The 20,664-nt window shown below is 44.4% G+C and overlaps 1 protein-coding gene across 3 annotated transcripts in view; it reads left to right on the top strand.

The window, feature by feature from the left end:
- NHS (NHS actin remodeling regulator) overlaps nucleotides 1-20,664 on the top strand; it is a 462,726-nt gene that overhangs the window by 393,321 nt on the left and 48,741 nt on the right. Inside the window, exons 4-5 of one of the 3 annotated variants that reach the window (XM_085622665.1) lie at nucleotides 3,570-3,632; nucleotides 9,669-9,861. In XM_085622665.1, the coding sequence (XP_085478791.1) occupies nucleotides 3,570-3,632; nucleotides 9,669-9,861 (256 nt within the window). Of the gene's footprint in view, nucleotides 1-3,569; nucleotides 3,633-8,521; nucleotides 8,650-9,668; nucleotides 9,862-20,664 lie in introns of those variants that run through there. The other 2 variants (XM_085622667.1, XM_085622666.1) reach the window with 2 other exon arrangements.

Below are 20,664 nucleotides of genomic sequence, written 5' to 3'. Positions count from 1 at the left end.
AGCAAACTATCAACACGGAGATTGTGCTTGGCCACGCCCCACTCCCTCATGGCCGGGGGCGATGCAGGATTGTCATCAAGTGACCCCGACTCGTGCCGGCTGGGTTTATGGTGCTGACCTGCCTCCATTTTAAAACAAAGTAAGTCCCGTGGTAGAAGTGCCTAAGTCCGTGTAATACTAAAACACATCGAAGAACAAAATGGCAGGTTTATTTGACCAATTATAAACAGTTGTTGATTTACCTGCCTGTTATGAAGATGACCCAATGAGACTCTGTACCATGGACTCATTTAGGGGTCGCCAGGGGTCACTGCTGTGACGCGTGGCGTGCCCCCTGTGACCTCTGGCACTGCCTTTGTGACCCCTTGCATCAGCAGTGGCAGAAACAGAAGCAGCTTGTCATTATGGACGTCGGTGGAGGCTTCACTGACCTCGTTTTTTGTCAATTATTTTAGTATACTAATACTGAATAATATTAGATTATTCGCTATTAGTTTAATAAAAAATGAAGTACAAATAGCTGGAATATGACATTCCCTGGCAGCCGAGGTAAAGTAAAAAAAATGCCTTTAAATGTACGTATGTTGTGTGAGTGCTTGCAGTTTTGAGTGCTTTTATGTAGGAGCAGTGCATTAGATGTGCCAGTAGGACCGTGTGGTACTGAGTACAGGCATGTTTTCATTTTGAGAAGGCGAGTACCTGCACTTCTCAAGACAGCCATAATAGCTTTAATTGGAGAGAACCGGCACTTCTCAGAAACTAGCAGGTGCCTGCACTGCAATTTTTCTGTGTTAAGAGACAGTGTGCGTGTGTCTGAATGTGTGTGCATGTGTAGGCACAGTGTGCATGTATGTGTGAATGTGTATGTATAAGCATATGTATTTGTGAGTGAAAGTGAAGGTCAAGGGGCATGCTAAGTCACTTCCGCTACCCCTGGCATTTTGATGAATTGAAGTCCATGCTCTGTACATTTAGAAAGTTTTGCATATAAATGTGCAATTCAGTTTTATTACTGCCTGCTCCGTTTTATGATAAACCAGCACCTTGCAACATGTTTATATACTTAATAAAGCTCGCTCTCTCGAGCATTTCCTGTGCTGGCCAATTTCAATGAACTTTAAAGTCTGCTGTTGGTTTCGCCCATAATATTCGTATTAGTTAAAGGAACAACTAGCAATCCAGCTGTTTTCTTCTCACCTATGTCACTCTGTAAATTCACTATCATTAGAAACTAAGGAAACTTTTATAGCAGTGTGTATTCCACTGTTGGATCCCAGAAGAGACAAGCAGAAATCTATCTGCATGTTACTATAATTTTGAGCCTCAGACGGATTTTACAAAAGTGATTTACATTAAATTGCTTCCATTATGATTTTTCAACAAAGTTCTAACAGTATATTGGGGTGTTTACTTTCATAGTAGACTCCACATCAATTCAGCATATCTACCAGCAGAGTTTATAGTTTATAAAAAGGAGCAAGAGACCAAATATTTTAAAATGCATTTAGGGAAAGGACAGAGTATGACCATATGCTATAAAGAATAAAATATCGAACCCCTTTACAAAAATATTTCAAGGGACCTCAGAGTTCTATAACCACATTTAGAACATTGAAAGTTGAGTGCTCCATTAAAGACAATGGAGTGCTCCGGGCTTCTAATGGCCGTAAGAAGCCCAGAACATCAAAATTCCAATGTTTGTTCACAGCTGTTGATGTGAACAAAAACCTCAGGGAGCACAAGGGGATTTCAACCCCATCGGGTTCCATGAGGTCTTTGTGTTACAAATTAGAACATTCTGCCCTCTAAGAGCGGAATGCTCTAAGAGCCTAGGAGCCTTCTGTAGCGGGCTCTACCGGCCATTAAAGGTCCACTCCCTTGTCAAAGGTCCTCGCCTTCTGCTCAGGCCTTTAACGCTAGAGCAGGCATTTAATGGCCGGTGGAGCCCGTTACGTCGGACTTTAGGGCTATGTTGGAGCTTTGGAATGTTGGGTGCTGCACTGCAGACCCTAGAGGGGCAGAGAGCCAACGATGGCTGGTAAAAGGCCATTTGCTCCAATATCCCAATGGTTGTCTTTTTCTTCCTATTTATGAGAACAGCCTACCTTCAGTGTGTGGAATTTTCCAATAGTTTTATAGCCCTGCTGCCTCAGGCTATACAAGTCATTAAAAGTCCTCTTTCTTATACCAGACCCTCGCCTGCAGCCCTGGCACTATAGGGAACTACTTTGTGTGTGAAAGAGCTCCTTGCGAATGGACATAATGCTATCACTCATAGTAAAGTTAGCCAATGGCTGAAGTAGGATGACTCACTGCCCCATTCTGTATGCTGTAGTGGGCAGAAGAACAAAGTGAGTGACACAAAAGCAGATCAATGGATGAAGAAGGTTGGCTAAGAGCCCATAAAGGTAAGTATATTTATACCTATAGCTATTTAATTTTATGTTATTTGGCTTATATAGCGCATGAATCACCCCCAGAGGGGTATCTCGGCGCTTGCGGAATTGCAGAAGGAATTGTGACGGAAAGCTATACTAAAAGGTAAGCTATACTAAAAGAAGGTGGATTTCAGGGCCTTTCTGAATTTCAGATAATCAGGGCATTGTCTTAAGGCCAGAGGGAGCTGGTTCCATATTAGAGGTGCCTGATAAGAGTAGGCTTTTCTTCCTGTTCGCGTTTTTTTTATCCTGGGGGTTTTAAGCAGGGATTTTGATAGTATTAGTAAAATCGAAAGGACTATGTCCTGCACTTGCACAGAGGGGCGAGCAGAGCTGGGATCCCTTTTTAAAATTAGCTCTGCTTACATTGTGTGGTACCAGGAAATTGCTGTCAATATATACGCTGACTTATTGTGTCTTAAATTTTGCTAGAAAACTATCACCGCATTGGAGTTAACAATAGAAAATCTAGATTGCCAGGGTTGATATTGTTGTTAGTTTTGTTATAGCAACTGATCTGGACATCAAAGATTGGAAACACAGAGTGGCATCCACCACTCTGGGTTCTCGAACCCATGCACTAACTTGTGTAATTCTCAAGTTAGTGCATGCACTGTAGGCAGCATGATTTCTTAAAATGACTTGAGCACAGTTGCATTCTCCACCTGTACAGGGACACAGATCCTGTTCTTTATACAGCGCCAAATGTACCTTTTCCCATTATGCACTATTTTGTTCTTCATGTGATAACTTTATGACTAGCTGTGTATGACGAGTGAAACCAACTTGCTTTGACTATCTTCACCTTAGCGCTCTGCATACAATAGATTGTATGCATGCATGAGTACACAATGTACAAGAAAAAGGTGGTCAGTTTCTGAACCTTGTGATTATTCCTTCATTGTGAGAAATGTTTTATTTTGCTCCAGTAATGTGTTCATCCCTTTATTTTTGTGTGTGACTGAACTGTGGATCCATTGAACAGGAGACAGAGCTTTAAACTGTGACTATGCCACTGCTTGATGTTTTCAATTCCTGCTGCTCAGGGTTCAAACAGTTTTACCATACACATTGTGCTTGGATGTATTTGTTTTAATTTTTCCATTTTTTCCCTCCATTTTGTGTTCATAGTATAAGAGTTCCCGCTCACGCTCTCCCACTGAGTGTTGCCACATGGCTCCCTGGAGTAGAAAGGTATTTGAACAGAACCTGAAGGAAAAAAACGAGCTTCTATTAACAACTCTGTCTCCTTCATGCTCTCTTCTTCAACTAAAACACTGTCCCTGGCTTTCTGTCTCCTTTTTTCACACTTGCTTCAAACTATATCTTCATTCTGAAGAGAAATTCAGAAAATGACAAAAGGATGCAATGAAAGTACGTTTTGGTGATGTGATCAGTCAATCCACAGTGATGGGGGAAATGTCCACGTATATGTCGATTCTGTGTAAAAGAGACGCAAGAGAGGTGATTTCCTATTCTTCAAGAATGCATTTATGATCTGATGAATGGTCAACGTAGGCAGTTGTGCTCTCCCATTCACTGCACAAAATGGATTTGTTCTAATGTCAGTGTACCTTTGCAGCACCACAAATTGGCAGTTGGAGTGTACAGCCATCTCAGTAGGAAGTAAGAGTTGCATGCAAAATCACGAGTCGATGATATGGAACTATTTCAGGTGGCAAACGCATGTCTTGATGTCGTAAGCAAGCGTATCAACTTGGTTCCCATAGAGATTTTTAATTATGATTCCACCCTCATACTTTCTGTGATTTTAATCTTCCATTTAGCACATAGATTTTGACATTTTATTGAGTTAAATGATTGGGACAGTTCTTGAGTTCTTTGGGTTTCATATCCAATTGAGTACTATGAGTTTCTCACTCCATTGAGTTCGGAGATTTGACCTCCATGTTCTTTGATATTACACTGTATTCATCTGAGTGATCGTCAGTGATGTAGAAGCATCGACGTCCATGATTTTGTCAGTCCATTACATTTATTAGTTTTAGGATTTTTACACTCTATTGCTTTCTATGGTGCAAAACTCCAGTATCTAGAGTTTTGCAGTTTTGACAACCCGTTGACTTCCATGATTGTTATCTTCCACTGACTTCCATGACCTAGATTGATACAATCCACTGACTTCCATGATCTAGATTGATACCATCCACTGACTTCCATGATCTAGATTGATACCATCCACTGACTTCCATGATCTAGATTGTTACTCTCCACTGACTTCCGTGATCTAGATTGATACCATCCACTGACTTCCATGATCTAGATTGATACAATCCACTGACTTCCATGATCTAGATTGATACCATCCACTGACTTCCATGACCTAGATTGATACAATCCACTGACTTCCATGATCTAGATTGATACCATCCACTGACTTCCATGATCTAGATTGATACCATCCACTGACTTCCATGACCTAGATTGATACAATCCACTGACTTCCATGATCTAGATTGATACTCTCCACTGACTTCCGTGATCTAGATTGATACCATCCACTGACTTCCATGATCTAGATTGATACCATCCACTGACTTCCATGACCTAGATTGATACCATCCACTGACTTCCATGATCTAGATTGTTACTCTCCACTGACTTCCGTGATCTAAATTGATACCATCCACTGACTTCCATGATCTAGATTGATACCATCCACTGACTTCCATGACCTAGATTGATACAATCCACTGACTTCCATGACCTAGATTGATACAATCCACTGACTTCCATGATCTAGATTGATACCATCCACTGACTTCCATGATCTAGATTGTTACTCTCCACTGACTTCCGTGATCTAGATTGATACCATCCACTGACTTCCATGATCTAGATTGATACCATCCACTGACTTCCATGACCTAGATTGATACAATCCACTGACTTCCATGATCTAGATTGATACCATCCACTGACTTCCATGATCTAGATTGTTACTCTCCACTGACTTCCGTGATCTAGATTGTTACTCTCCACTGACTTCCGTGATCTAAATTGTTACCCTCAACTGACTTCCATGATCTAGATTGATACCATCCACTGACTTCCATGACCTAGATTGATACAATCCACTGACTTCCATGATCTAGATTGATACCATCCACTGACTTCCATGATCTAGATTGTTACTCTCCACTGACTTCCGTGATCTAGATTGATACCATCCACTGACTTCCATGATCTAGATTGATACCATCCACTGACTTCCATGACCTAGATTGATACAATCCACTGACTTCCATGACCTAGATTGATACAATCCACTGACTTCCATGATCTAGATTGATACCATCCACTGACTTCCATAATCTAGATTGTTACTCTCCACTGACTTCCGTGATCTAGATTGATACCATCCACTGACTTCCATGATCTAGATTGATACCATCCACTGACTTCCATGACCTAGATTGATACAATCCACTGACTTCCATGATCTAGATTGATACCATCCACTGACTTCCATGATCTAGATTGTTACCCTCAACTGACTTCCATGATCTAGATTGTTACTCTCCACTGACTTCCGTGATCTAAATTGATACCATCCACTGACTTCCATGATCTAGATTGATACCATCCACTGACTTCCATGACCTAGATTGATACAATCCACTGACTTCCATGATCTAGATTGATACCATCCACTGACTTCCATGATCTAGATTGTTACTCTCCACTGACTTCCGTGATCTAGATTGATACCATCCACTGACTTCCATGATCTAGATTGATACCATCCACTGACTTCCATGACCTAGATTGATACAATCCACTGACTTCCATGATCTAGATTGATACCATCCACTGACTTCCATGATCTAGATTGTTACTCTCCACTGACTTCCGTGATCTAGATTGTTACTCTCCACTGACTTCCGTGATCTAAATTGTTACCCTCAACTGATCTAAACATTTTTTATGTCTGGTAACTACGCTAACTTCTTTGATGTTTACCCTTCATCAAGAGTATTGTTTCTCATGCTCATTGACTTATATGATTTTGACCCTTCATTCAATTGCTTATTTTTAGAACTTTGACACTGCATGAGTTTTATTATTTTTACTAACATTGTGTGGGAGACTGAAAGCAAGAGCAGATGCTGGAAGATATTTTGCACTGTCCACCATCAGAATATAGGCTATTTACTATGTACGTATGCACAGGAAGAAGATATAATGGATATTTCTGTGGTAGTAGATGATATGTAATAAGTATGCCTAGAGAGCAAACAAACACAAAGGATACCAAAGCACCATATAGGTTCCTTAGAGCAGAGCTTGAGTTTCCAGATTTTGAAACTGGCGAGTCTTGCATATGCCCCTGAAGGTCATTCGTTGATCTTGAAGATAGTTGTTGACCAGTCACTATCCTGCTGAAGAGAGGCAGTGGCAGAATTTGGGGGATGAGGTGGGTTTGAGGGTTGATTAGGAGGCTTGCAAGTGAGTGTATTTTGGGTGATGAGGTGGGTTTGAGGGAAAATTAGGAGGTTTGCAGGTGAGTGAAGGTGTAACTTAAACCTCACAACACAAAAGTCATAAATTAGATTAGTGCGACAAACATTTGTGAATGAGGAGGGCACAGTGTGGCATTCATTAAACCTTACAATGCTTACACCATTGAGTTCAACAAGTTACACCTTCCAACATTTGACAGATATGTCAAAAACATGTGGGAACCTTTTCTGTGCTCTGTAACTTTCTTACAATGGATCAAATCAGCCGTCCGACCGCAGGATATCTGTTCTTCCTTCAACAGAGTTTTCATCTAACAGGTGATGCCAGGCATGACAAATTGTGACATTCATTGATAAACTACGTTACTGTATACAAGAATGTAATGAGAAACTGGAACTTTGTGTTGAAGGCATAATTGCTACCAAACCCCAAAAAGAGATTAAAATGTTGGGTGGGTGGGAAACGAGAAATCTTTAATTTAGGGGAGGTTCCCACTCACGCATAATGAGTTGGACCTTTTGCCAGGCTGCCAGAAGAAAACTGTGCTATGTCTTACACACAGAAAGGAGCCATTATCTCCTTGCCAAAGGACTTGATACATGCCATAGATTTTAGCATAGGGATCTGCTGTGGGTACAGCCCTTACTGGCCCAATTAAAGGACTTCTGCCGTCACCTGAAAATTCTTCTCTGCTGATTCGTTGCCTTTAAAAACGAATGGTTGCAAATGTATCCTGAAGCGCCAGTTGTGAGAACTGGGACAACCAGCTCTTCTTTCAGATAAAAAAGAATGTGGCCATTATTGGGAACCATCTCATTATGAAAATAATAATATAATGAATCCATTACCTCCATGGGGTCCCAAGTCTCCATACACTGCACACTGTTGCTGTAGCAACAGGTCTTGGCAAGTAGCGGCTGAAGCTGTATGTCAGCCAGACCCACACCTTTCATGTAACCTCCATTTCGTGGGTCAGACCCACAGTTTACACTTATGCTTAGTAAAAGTTCTTCTTGTTAAAAAAGCAGGCACACGGCACCCTGCTGAGACCTTCCAAAGCATTCTTCCTGCCCACTGCTTGTCAATGGAGAGTTCAAGTGGTACTTGCATCTTAAAGTGAAAGAACCCTCATTAACAAATCTAACAGGCTGAGACCTAAAAATATGATGTTTACAATGTTCCCAGGGACACCATCTTATCTCATCAATATTCAACGGCCAAGCACGGCACTATGTTTTCTTTTAAAACATCCTAAAATAATCTTACACCATAAGTAACTCTATTCTTTATATTTCTGTGCATGAACCAATGCTTTGTATGTAGAGATATCCCTTCCAAACGTTCATTTGCGCCATTGTTTCTGGCATCCAGTCAAGCCTCCCTTCTTTTTAGTCAGATGCCCTTTGTTGTTCAGAAAAAGAAACCTGCAACAAACTGCAGTCTGGTTTTTTTTCTCCATGCATGCATCAAACTTCTTGGGGAAGTTACCTAGGAAACGGTCTTTTGTGCTTGAAGTTTGGTTGAGCCATTCATGTGCGCTGAGAATCCGCACAAAAGCACCAGGAAGATGGAGCCAGAGAGGGAGAGGAGGCATGGAAAGGGACCCTTTCAGCTCTCCAGTAAATCTGACCATGGCAAGAGCATCTCTGTAGATGGCGTCGGGTGGTAGACAAGTAGAATACGCGGGGCACGCAACAGTTGCGCGCTGAGGAAAAATGTTGACCTGGTAAGTACAGAAAGTGATCAGAAATATTTTAAAACACTGGCCACTACCAATGCTTCTAACAGAGGCTCACAGATTAACTCGAATGGTGCTGACGTACAGGGCGCTAGCGCGCTTGCGTAAACGTACAGTACATACAGTTCGAGGGGGACCTTGCAGTAAATTAAATACTGACCTTAAGTGGTCAGTTATAAAACATATGTTGATACTTAATTGTCCTTAAGCTTTAAATGGGGGAAATAGGAAGTTCTGCGGTAAATGCTGCGTTGCGGAAGCTGAGTTACGAAACATTTTGTGGCGAGAAAGAGGAGTGAAGCGTAGCTGGGAACCAGGAGCAACAAAGGGACCTGGTTTGAAGATTGAAAAAGACCAAAGGTTGATTGTGTCTTTCAAAAATTGACTGACTACCGCTTGGAATCCCAGAAGGGAGGGGTGTATCTTTCGCTCACTGTAGTAAGAGGAAGAGATGTTAGATGACAATTACATCATATACGAGTAGACAATGTCAGTACAACTTTAATAACATATACCATCGTTTTTATGTTTCCTTGACCTTTTGTGGCTTTGAGAGTCATTGGCTGTGTCTTTTCCCCACTTGTTGTCTGTGCAGGGCGATCGTGTGTTTAGGTTGGGGCTGTACATGGTAAAAGCACATTGGACCACATTGCAGCATCCCTGTGTAATATTCTCAAAAAGGCCATGCTCTTTTTCTCCCACTGTGGATCTTACATTTCTTGCCTGTTGATCTTTGATGTACATGTTTTTCCTATATCTGATCTAATTTGTTCTGACTATTCTAGTCTAACTTTTAAGAGTGCATGTGTGTGAATATTTGATCTGGTATTTGCTTTCTGCTGGGCGCTCTAGCTTTATTACTGGGCTGTTGTTAGAGTCTGTTTATTTGAATCTTCTTATTTTCTCTACTGTACCTTAACATTTATTCTCTTTTCTGTCACCTCCTGTCTGATGGACTTTTTGCTTCGAATTGTAAACCCTGACTTTTTGGATCTGCTCATTTGCAGTCCCTCCCGCCACCTGAGGATGACTGCGATGTCATGCTAGGGCAGAGGCCGAAGAATCCAGTACCGAATGTTCCCTCGACCCTAGACAAGCAGACAAACTGGAGCAAAGCACTGCCACTCCCGACGCCAGAGGAGAAGATGAAACTGGAGTCCCAAGTGATTTCTTCCTGCATTATCCCCATCAACGTGACAGGTACGGTGCAGTTCCTCATATACAAGCTATCCCTCATAGGGGCAATCGCAATAATGCCACAAGGGGGCATGATGTGGGCTGCCAGTGCTTAATTTGAGCCGGTGGATTCCGGGATTCAGCACTGGCACTTAATCGCCAACACCAGTGCTTTTCATGAGCACCAGTTAAGGACACATTCATCTTCGGGGAGATTAAGTGATTTGCCAAGAATCACAGGATATTGATCCAACACAGAGACATGAACTTGGCTCCCCAGCTCAGAAGTCGTCAGCTCTGGCCATTACACCACATCCTCTTGCCACTTTAATGGATAGCAGTTGGTTCTGTTTTAAGCAGCGCTAACAGGAGAAATGGGCTGGTGCAAGTTGCCTCCTGAGGAGAACTCCGGCACTTATTTTTTTTGCAAATTAACCACTGTCTTAATTTGAGCCGGTGGTTTGCGGTGCTCGGCACTGACACTTAATTGTCAACACCGACGCTTGTGAATGTCTGCCACAAGGTGCCACTGTCTGGTTAATTTCTAGATGACCACAACAACAGCTAATTATTATTCAATATACATTCGAAATTACTATTACCTGGCGCTCAAGCCATTCTTATAGCTTTGGGGGGCGGGGGGCTGCAGTTGTCTGAAATGTCACATTTGTAGGAGTGTGATGGTTAGTAGTTGTGTTGTTTCTATTATTGGCGGCATAGCAGGTGCACTGGGTGGTGCACGCTGCAATGGTCTCCTGACCAGAGCCCTGGCATTTTTATTTTTTTATTTTACAAATTAAGCACTGAACATGTGCATCACATACACTTACGTGCATAACTTTTAGAAAACATAAATTCTGCTTGCTTTCACGTGAATGTTTTGCAGTTCAGTGCACCAACCCAGATTACCTGGAGTGTTTACATTTCTGATTCCCAAAGCCTTTGCCGTGCATAAGTGTCATTTACTCTCGTGAAAAGTTTTGATTTAAGTTACAAATGATTGAGAAAGTGAGAACCCTTTAAGTTACACATGCAAAACTTGATAAAGCTTGTGCTATGCAAGCCTCCTCTACATCAGCATTCTGCAACCTACTCGTAAACAGGAGAAGGGTTGTTACTCATGAACAGCAGATAAGGAGTTGGAGTTCTAACTGGTGAGGAGAGGTTGTATCACAGGACAGAAGTAGTATCCTTCAGGGCATTCAGAAAACTAAACAGTGAATATATGCCTCGTGGACCTGGAAAGACTAGGGTAAAATGTGGAGCATGCTGCAGCAATGAATCCAACAAGCATTGGCATAGCCAATAGGTCTCACCTTTGGGACCTTAAAAGTGTTTAGCCAGAGCAATTGCCTTTGCTAATTTCTTTAATCTATGGTGTAGAGCCTTGCGGCTGCTGTGCAGCATGTTGAAAAGTTTTATTAAAAAAGTGTTATAAACATTTGTTACGTTATAAAAATATAACCAAGAAGACAATATGTACAATTGAACGACCCTATCCAAAAAGAATTAACAAGACTTCTAGTCTTTTTCCCCTGGTCATGCTGGCATCTTCTTCCTGCCTGTTGTAATGCTGGTTTGTTGTTTATTTTTGTTATTGAGGTGGGTGGGTGGGGGGGTGGGGGTGGGTGTGGGTGGGTGGGTGGGGGCATAAACAACGGGATGGTGGATTTGTTCTTTTTGTTTCAGAAGTTCCTCCTGTCTGCCAGGGAGAGAGAAGAGCCAGGTGTCCTGCTTTTACTAAATTTAGATTAACTATTGTCCCGAAAGCATGGGTATTGCATTACATCTGATGTTTTTGAAAGCTGCAGGATCTCTCTATAGCATCCCTCATTGGAAAGCAGAGCTTTGTCAAGGGTTCATGAACTGTTTCTGTTGCCTCTCATGCGCACGCGTGGGTGAGTGTGAGAGGTTGGCATTAAAGTGCTGCGGGAGAAGAAGGCTCACCTGGCAGTGCGTAGACAGTCCTTTTACGCTTTGCTCCCTCTCTGCAGTCTCCGTCCACGGTCACGAGCTCAGGGTAAATTTAGAGCGAGTGCTCATTCTTCTGGGAGCCCCATGGCCCTGCAGTGAGAGAGACTCACTGTTCAAGCAAGTTATTCACAATCGCACTCAAGGTGTTGGCGGCCGATGTGAGACGGACTGAAGCACAGCCATCACCTGGTTACACCATCTACTATGAGGCAAGAAGATGTACTCTTTTAAGTGATGAAATGTCGACTTGAATTAGCGCCGGACTCTCTGGGGTACAAGTTTTGGGAGAGGGGTGAGGCTCAGAGTGCTGCTATACTTACACAGAAGATGCTGTGGCCGCAGAATCTAGAAATTCCAGTGGCCCTGGTTAAGACCTAAGAACACTATGTAAGATAGCTCAGTAGGTTGAGGACCACACATTCAACCCACAGTATGGCCAAATCAACGCTTTATTTTTATGGGGGTTTAAATGTGTACCAAACAGTGGGGGATCCCTCCCTCCCATCTCTCTCGCAGACAAAAATAATTTAAAATGGAGACTCCTTCTGTGATTTGCTTATTTTATGGGTATAAACAACAACAGTTCTGTTTCAAAATAATTACATTTTCAGCTTCAAGGGGATGGCGGGTGGATCCAAACGACTGCAATGCTGAAGAAATATACATAAAAGACATGTAAGTGATGACATGGGCTAAGAAGTGTAACACTTTCCACAATGTTCAATGGATGCTGTGTACAGCGCACACTTTTTTATTAATGGATACATGAATCCAGTGGCAGGGAGCATGAGTTAGGCAGCGACTCTGGGTCATTATTTATGTGTGTTATTCTGCTGGGTGATGCAAATGGCAGTGGTCTCTCACTGATCTCCTGCCACTCCATTGCTTGCTGCCAACAGTGCCCTGCGTGCCCTTGTAAATAAGCAGAACAATGCAACGAAGGCCAGCCCAAGCGGCACGGGAGCAGGGCTGGGCAGGGTTCCCTTATTGCTCAACAGGCTGATGAAGAAAGGAAGATTTGAACCTCGACAGCTCTTCGACGCCTTGTCACTAGTAGTAAGCGCTACATAAATGACATTTCCTGGTTTGCACATCTAGTCACCAATGGACTGGTGAGTGGTGACTCCCAATGGTAGGTGATCTGTCACTGACCTCATCGGTCACCTCCTCCTTGCTGCTGCTGATGTTAGTGTGGGGGTGGGGTAGTGAGGTCGGTCGGTGTTCACAGGTCAAGTTCCCTCCACAATCTCTCTGAACCGGAATCGCCTATTCAGATGTTAATTTGAATTGAGGAGCCCTGGGAGGAGGTGTGAAGGTGTGTGTGTGTGTTGGGTGGGCGGGGTGGTTTGGGGAGGGGAACAAACAAGATAGTTTGTGCAGCACATGGACCGGCGCCAAAGAAACGGCGCAGTTGGAGGACACGCGCACACTCTTCAGCTGCTTGCAGGCCAGCTCAGTGGGAGTAGGCACTGGCAGCTGGGCTGTCGCACTGCTCGCACACAGGTGGGTTCAGAAGAGCAGTGGCGGGCCACGTAGCCCCGCAGACCCACATGGAATCCCCAGTGTCCTCTGCATGCAAACTTCCTACATCTGACGCGTCGTTCCTAAAAATCATTGACGGAATCCTCCGATGAATGCGATTGTCAACAGAGGAGCAAACTCCAGGAAAATGTGTAATCCATACTAAAGAATGAAGCCAGGAAGCCCTACTGGGCTGCCAACCAAGGCACCCCTGGGAGGTTCTAGAGGTGGGTGAAAACCCCAACACCTCCTTCCCAGAATTCCACCACGGAAGCCGAAATGCCTCAATAACCAATTCACAGGTTTCCTTCAATTGGTCGATAGATACACAAAGATGTAATCTGCTGGCTTTGGTCCCAGATTTCTGTATTGTCTAAAATCTCGTTTCTAGGGTATCTTTGTGGGCAAGACGCATGGAGGACCGAAAGAAGCGTGAACTGGACCTGTGTGCGGTGCAGATTTTAAATATGTTTCCTAGTGCTTATAAGCAGGGCCATGCCTTCGGTACGGACAGGCCGTGCACACATGCTACTCTTGGTACATACACTGCGCAAGTGCGTACTGACAAGGCCCGGCCGGGAGCACACAGAGTGTGCACTGACCACAGTATGGGTAGCGTGTAGGAGAAGGGCTTTCAAGACATTGCACAAGGACACTCGAAATGTAATATTAGCCGATAAACTCAAAACTCTGTCCCGGGCATCTGGTCTTCAAGGCACATGGACCTGTACAAACACCAGAGCTTAGCAGCACTGGAATCTTTCCAACCCGAATCAAAGTGATGAAATGTGTTCCAGTCCAGCGATTAAAGGTTTAGTTAGACATTCCAGTTGTAATTTAATATAACAAACCATCCACTAGCTAACACATGGAATCCGCCTAGCATGTTGCAGCCGAGATAGATATAATCAAATCAAAACGGAGGTGAAGAAAGGATTCTGGGAAACAGTTCTACGTGCGGCTGATGAATAAGTGAATGAAAAAAACCCCAAGAAGCGCAAGCAAAAAGGAGACGGAGAGGGCGGAGCGAGTAAGTGGCCGGGACGTGTGGGCGAGGAGAGGCACGCACGCACGCTTGGGAGAGCAGTCTGCTCATTTTCAAGCACTGCACTCGTGCTTGTGACGCGCCCCTGCTCGCTCCCGCAAGGTGGATGCCGCCACAAGCACGAGTGTGTGCTTGAAATGAGCAGAGCGACGGCTAAAGGCCCACCTATGCAGCGCATGCGCGCTGCGTAGGCGAGACCTAAAAATGGAGGGTGGCGTCAGAAGGGGTACGTAGCAAAAGTTTAGTAAACGAAAATAAGAAGCAATAGAGATAAAAGAAACATGTAGCAATTTTTTCACCCTCAGCATGAATAACTTACTCAAAGTATATGCTACAAAAACGGGTAATTCACATGTATAGGGGCCTATCAATGGTTTCTGTGGGTATTTTAGCAGTGCGTACTGTAAGCTACAAAAGTGCTGATGTGGGCAACCAGAAATGTTTGTGAATAGTAGCCACGCCTTACTTACATGTGCTAAGATTTGTACTCATTGTGTAAATGACAACTTTTTTCATGAATCCTCCTGGGTGTCCCCTTCTTTTATTACATAGACTGCCCTTTTCCTATTTAAGACTTTGCCAGTAATCCTGTCTCCAAGCGTTGTGTGGCATCTCAAATAGTGGCTTCAGCGAAAGACCTATATTTACTGACAAATGGTTCTGCCTTGGACACGCTTACTGCCTTGTTTCGGATGGAAGAAGAGCAGGAGGGAGGATTCATGGTCTCTTGCCAAGCATCAGAAGCCTGGCCAGATGAGTCCCAAGTGATGGTGGTTGAAGTGGGCAAACAAGCATAACGTCAACACGAGCACTTGAATACACAGGCAATGAACTTTCTTTAAAGGAGTTGGCTCTGCACCCTTTGTCTGTGGCACTGAAAGCAGTTAATTTGTAAAAAAATAAGTGTTGGGGCTCTCGTCAGTAGGCAGCTTGCACCAGCTTGTTTCTCCTGTTAGCGCCGCCTAAAAACAGAACCAACAACTAACCATGAAAGCGGGGAGAGGAAGTGGCATAATGACCAGAGCTGCAACCATCTGAGCTGGGGAACCAGCCCCGGATCTTGGCGTCGGCTCAACATCCTGTGATCCTGGGTAAATCACTTAATCTCCCTGTAAATTAATGTGTCCTTAATTGGTGCTCATGAAATACACTGGTGTTGAGGATTAAGTGCCGTTACTAAGCACTGAAAACCACTACTCAAATTAAGCACTGAGTAGTTCTCCTTTTAAGCTATCAATGTGATAAACAGTCAGGCAAACGATAAATGTAAGTTTTCTCTGGTGCTTCACCCTGTAGTGATATGCCCTCCTCCCCCAGCCCCCAATGCATAGTGTACCATACCGCAAGCTGTGCTGAAACAAAGTCCGTGAAATAAGCCTTCTGACACCAGATGCTGCTCATTTCTGCTCTCAGACCCAAGAGCCTGCCAGATAACACACCCCATTAGACAGAAGGGTAGACCCAGGAGGTTCTGCACAGAAGTAGCTCTCCAAATAATTCTGTATAACCAGGTATTTATTTATTTACTTGCAAAGTTTTATAGAGCGCTGGCTAGACCCGGAGGTATCAGAGTGCTTTACATGAGGATCAGCAAGTTACAGGTTACATAATTATATCAGTTACAGGATCCAAGTACAGACATAGGAGAAAGGTAGAGGGAAGGAAACATAACGGGGAGGCGAGGAAAACAATGTCAGATGTCCGGCTGGGTAGATGACGGCCGAGGGGGTGAACCAGGGCCAAACTCCTCTATAGCTGCATAGGACAGCTCCACCGGGCAACGGCCAAGGTTGCTCGGACTCAGCAGTGAGAACAGACAGTAGAAAAACATGAGATTACACAATAACATAAGTTATTTTCGCGTTGCATAGCAAAGACAAAACGTCTTATGTGGAATGGAAGGTAGAGTGGGAAAGGTAAACAAGGGAAAGGAATGCAGATAGCATCAGGAAGACCAGAGGGGGAAAGGGACTTCAGGGGAAACAAGCAGTCAAAGTGAAAGAAAGACAAAACCGTGAAGCACCGTTAAAAACAATGTCCGATGTTCGACTGGGTAGGTGACAGCCGAGGGGGTGAACCAAAGTCAGACTCCTCTATAGCTGCATAGGACTGCTCCACCGGGTAACAGCCAATGGTACTCGGGTTCAGCGGTACGTACAAACAGATTCAGTTTTCGCCCACGGGGCATCATCATAGTTCAATCGAAGGCATCGGTCCCGGTGTAATTGGGCAACACCCTCCCTTTCGTCCTCCCGCTAGCCCCATGAGAGGAGAGGTTATCAGTCCTCAGGGGGCTCGCTCCCAAAAGCTGTAGCCCAATGCTGAGTGCTATCAGTGTTTGATGGCCTATTGAGAAGGCCACGATCCCCTACTTCTATACATCCATCATGCTGTGCTGCGGAGCTAGATGCCACAGAGGCACTTTAATGCGGCATCCCCTTCAATTAGAAGATCCTCAGCAGTGTGTCGGCCGCCATCTTGGGGTCGGGCACGGCCAGGCGTGGATCTGATTAGATCCCGTTGCTAGCCTGAGGGGGACTGACCATTCCTCATAATGCTCCTGATCCTAACCAGCTGTAGAGTATATGCCCAAATAGATAAATAAAAAACTCACACACCGTGAGGTCCGGAGCTGCTTGCCACTCACAAAAGCCGTGCCACAACGGAAACGCACCCCCGGCTGCCCGTTGAGCTGATCCGCCTTAGAGTGGGGGTTGGGCGCGCCCCACTCACCGCACCATATGAAACAATGCTGCTTGGGCAGATGCGTCGTCTCCACACTTGTGCGCCTTCGTGTAGGCACCTTCACCGCCGCTGTGTCCGGGAACCGCTCGCCAATGTACTCCAGCACAAGGACACACGCGTCCTCTTGCCGCACTGCTGTCTGACGGCCACCACCACATGCTGTTCCGCTCTGTTGCTGGCAATATTAGGGAATGTGCAAAGTCCGGTTTTAAGCGTTCGACCAAACGAGGATTCCGCTGTTAGGGGCAGCACCGCTAAAAGCACACAGCACTCACTGTTGTCCTCCGGCCCCGAGGGTGTTATGGCCCAGCTGAGCCGCCATCTTGTGTGGTTGTGGGGAGGTATCACAAACGCCGTGTCGTTCCTGTGTCAGCTACATAATCAGCACTTTGACACTCCGGCCGATTCCTCGACAGCTCCACTTCAAAACGCTGACATTTGCGGGGGTTGAATATTGGTGGATCCACAGATATTGAGCGGATCATTATCCCGGCCGGCAGAGCCTCACTACCGTGTGGCATACTCTCCTCCCCTCCATATGATACTTGTTTTGAGCAACTCTTAAGAGGTCTTTAAAAAGCACGTACAACAATTGCAAAAATATTTCCTTGGAAAAATAAAAATACTTTAATAACTTTAACAGACCAACTTTCTTTCAGTGCCAGCCAATAAAGCACGTATCCCTTGGGTGTTTAGGTGAGATTTGGAGGATGAACTTAACAGGCCACATGTAAACTTTTTTGTGTTGGAAGTATTTAAGTTGTCGGCGGCATTGTCCGTATCATAAAATTGCTTTGTTTCAGCTGGATTTGAATTTGTTGTCAGCATTGGCTATATCACATAAACAGATTTATATCGGAGGTCTATGAATTTGTTGGCGTCATTGACCAAATCGCATGAACACATTTGTGTTGGCTGTATTTAAATTTGTCTGCGGCATTGGCCATATTCTATACACAGGTTTGTGTTGGAGGTGTTTGAATGAATTGGCGGCATTGGACCTTATCACATAAACAGTGTTGTGTTAGAGGTGTTTGAATGTGTTGGCTCTATTGGCTATATCATTTAAACAGGTTTGTGTTGGCAGTATTTGAATTTGTCAGCTGCATTGGCCATATCACTGTCACAGGTTTGTGTTGGAGGTATTTCAATGTGTGGGCGGCGTTGGCCATATCACATAAACAGATTTGTGTTGGCTCTATTTAAATTTGCCAGCAACATTGGCCATATTCCATACACAGGTTTGTATTGGAGGTGTTTGAATGTGTTGGCGGCATTGGACGTATCATGTAAACAGGTTTGTGTTGGCAGTATTTGAATTTACTGGCAATAAAACATGTTGGTGGTATTTGAGTGGTGGCTATTAGCACTTTGTTATGATATATAACGAATGCTTCTTTATTGCCAATGACATTTCAATAAAAACCATTGCTCAACCAACTGAAATACCTCCAACACATGTAAACACCTTCAACACAAATTTAAGTAATATAGCCTTTACTGCTGACCAATTCAAGTACTATTTACCCAGCCCTTTTTACATGGAAGAGCTCAAACAGTCCTTACTGGCGGTACTCTCAATCGGCAAAAACAGCCTCAGAGACGCAGGGCGCATTGTCCCGCCCTCACCATGTACGGACCGGCTGGCTTCGGCTGCCGCGTCTCGGCGACTCTTGGTGCCTCCAACATACAGATACTTAACTGCATGAAGTACGGCTTCATATACCAGAATCCTGGTACCAGCTTCATCAGCCAGCCAATTGAAATTTGTATTTACATCTCCCCATGGGATGGATTATTGACACACCCCTTGAGTACCAACCTTCGATTGGGACACCACACCCATACTTGATAGGACTGTCTGTCCTCTCGTCCCCCTCACTTTGGGCGCCCGGCTGGGCCTCTCTGTGAGTAACCCTTGTTTTTTCTCACACCTGTTTTGAGCCACACATTTTTCGGTGTGCGCCACTCACACTGACTGTCCAATATTATCAGTCGAGGTGTTCCGCATTATATGGTCCTGATGAGACCCCTTAATTGCCCTTGGGGTCGAAACGTCGTCGACACACATCACAAACAAACCACTCTTTCAGCCTTAATCATTGTATAAGAGGACTGCTAATTCATTGATTATACTTGTCTGTGGTCGTTTTGTACAAACAGAAACCTTCTTTTATATGTCACCAATTGTCACTTTCCCCTTTTGAGGTTCTAGATCACTTGAGACACTGATCACACTGATTGATTTTATGATGCAAAAAGTTAAGGCTTAGGAAAAGTACCTTTGAAAATGTACCGTGTGTATGGTTCTGATTCTCTCTCTGACATTCCTTTACCACTAGTACATGCCATTGGGCTTTTTTGTTATCAAATATTGTGCACATAGTCCACAGGAACAGCTGTTCCTTGTTACATTGAGGTAAAACAAGCATGTAGAGAAGTGCTGCATGTGCAGTACTCATAAGGCACCCTGATGTGCCTGAAGAATAGCTTATGGCATGTGTCAGAATCTGCAGCGCTGCACTACCACTCCACTATGGTCATCATAACAGAACGCTCTCAAGATTGGGCAGTCTTCATACAAGAGACACTCTCAACCCTTCTTGCCCAGTGGCCTTCTTGGATTCAGAGGTAGATACCTCCTCTGAGATCTGTGAATTGTGCCCGAGAGACAGACCTGCTTCAGCGCAAATATGGCTAAGTCTGATTCTGCAAGAGACTTGTGCGCAGAACAGCAGCAACTCAGTGGTCACGAAAGCTCTTGGCTTCTTATGTAGACAGCTAATCATGATTGAAAATATGTGAACTGCAGACCAACCTCTAAATGAGTTCCACTGAACGTCAGGTATTTCACCTGTGCTCCTTCCATGGCTTTCTGTGTGAACCATGAGTCAATTCACCTCAGGGATCCACAGTCCATAGGCAGCAACTTCAGATCTCTGTACCTAATGACTCCTCAAGAGTCAGATGGAACTAACCTCTCGAGTCTTGCACAGGCTCCACCAAGGAGGACAAGATGGCGACTGTCCAGTTTATGGAGATGAAGGGGCTTATTTACAAGCCCCTTGCGCCACCCGTATGTCACTTTTCCCATGTTAAAAACGATGCAAAAGTGGCGCAAGGGGCTTGTAAATAAGCCCCGAAGTCTTTTGTTTTCTCACTGACTATCGTCCTCTCATCTTTTCTGAGGAACACAATTTTAGCTTACCTCTCCCTCGCACAGATCCCTCGCATACTCCACTGCCGCACCGGAGGACGCTCCTTCTCCTACCTCGCCATCAAGACTGGAACGCCCTCCCTCCCACCTCCGCACCGCACCCTCGCTGATTGACTTCAGGAATGGGCTCACGACCTGGCTCTTCGACTAAGATCTGCAGCAAGCACCTGGATACCCTCACGGGTGACTAGAAGCGCTTTACTAATACAACCTGATTGACTGAGCTTATTTGGAAAATATCTCTGCCACGAGAAACCCAGCAACATGTTCTCCTTTACTTTACCAATCGGTCTTGTTTTGGGCCATATTTTCTCTGCCAAGGTAC

Source organism: Triturus cristatus, chromosome 8 (genome assembly GCF_964204655.1).
Source record: "Triturus cristatus chromosome 8, aTriCri1.1, whole genome shotgun sequence".
Classification (NCBI taxonomy): domain Eukaryota; kingdom Metazoa; phylum Chordata; class Amphibia; order Caudata; family Salamandridae; genus Triturus; species Triturus cristatus.
Note: the sequence above shows the minus strand (reverse complement) of the source record. Positions and strands in the feature narration are given on the sequence as shown.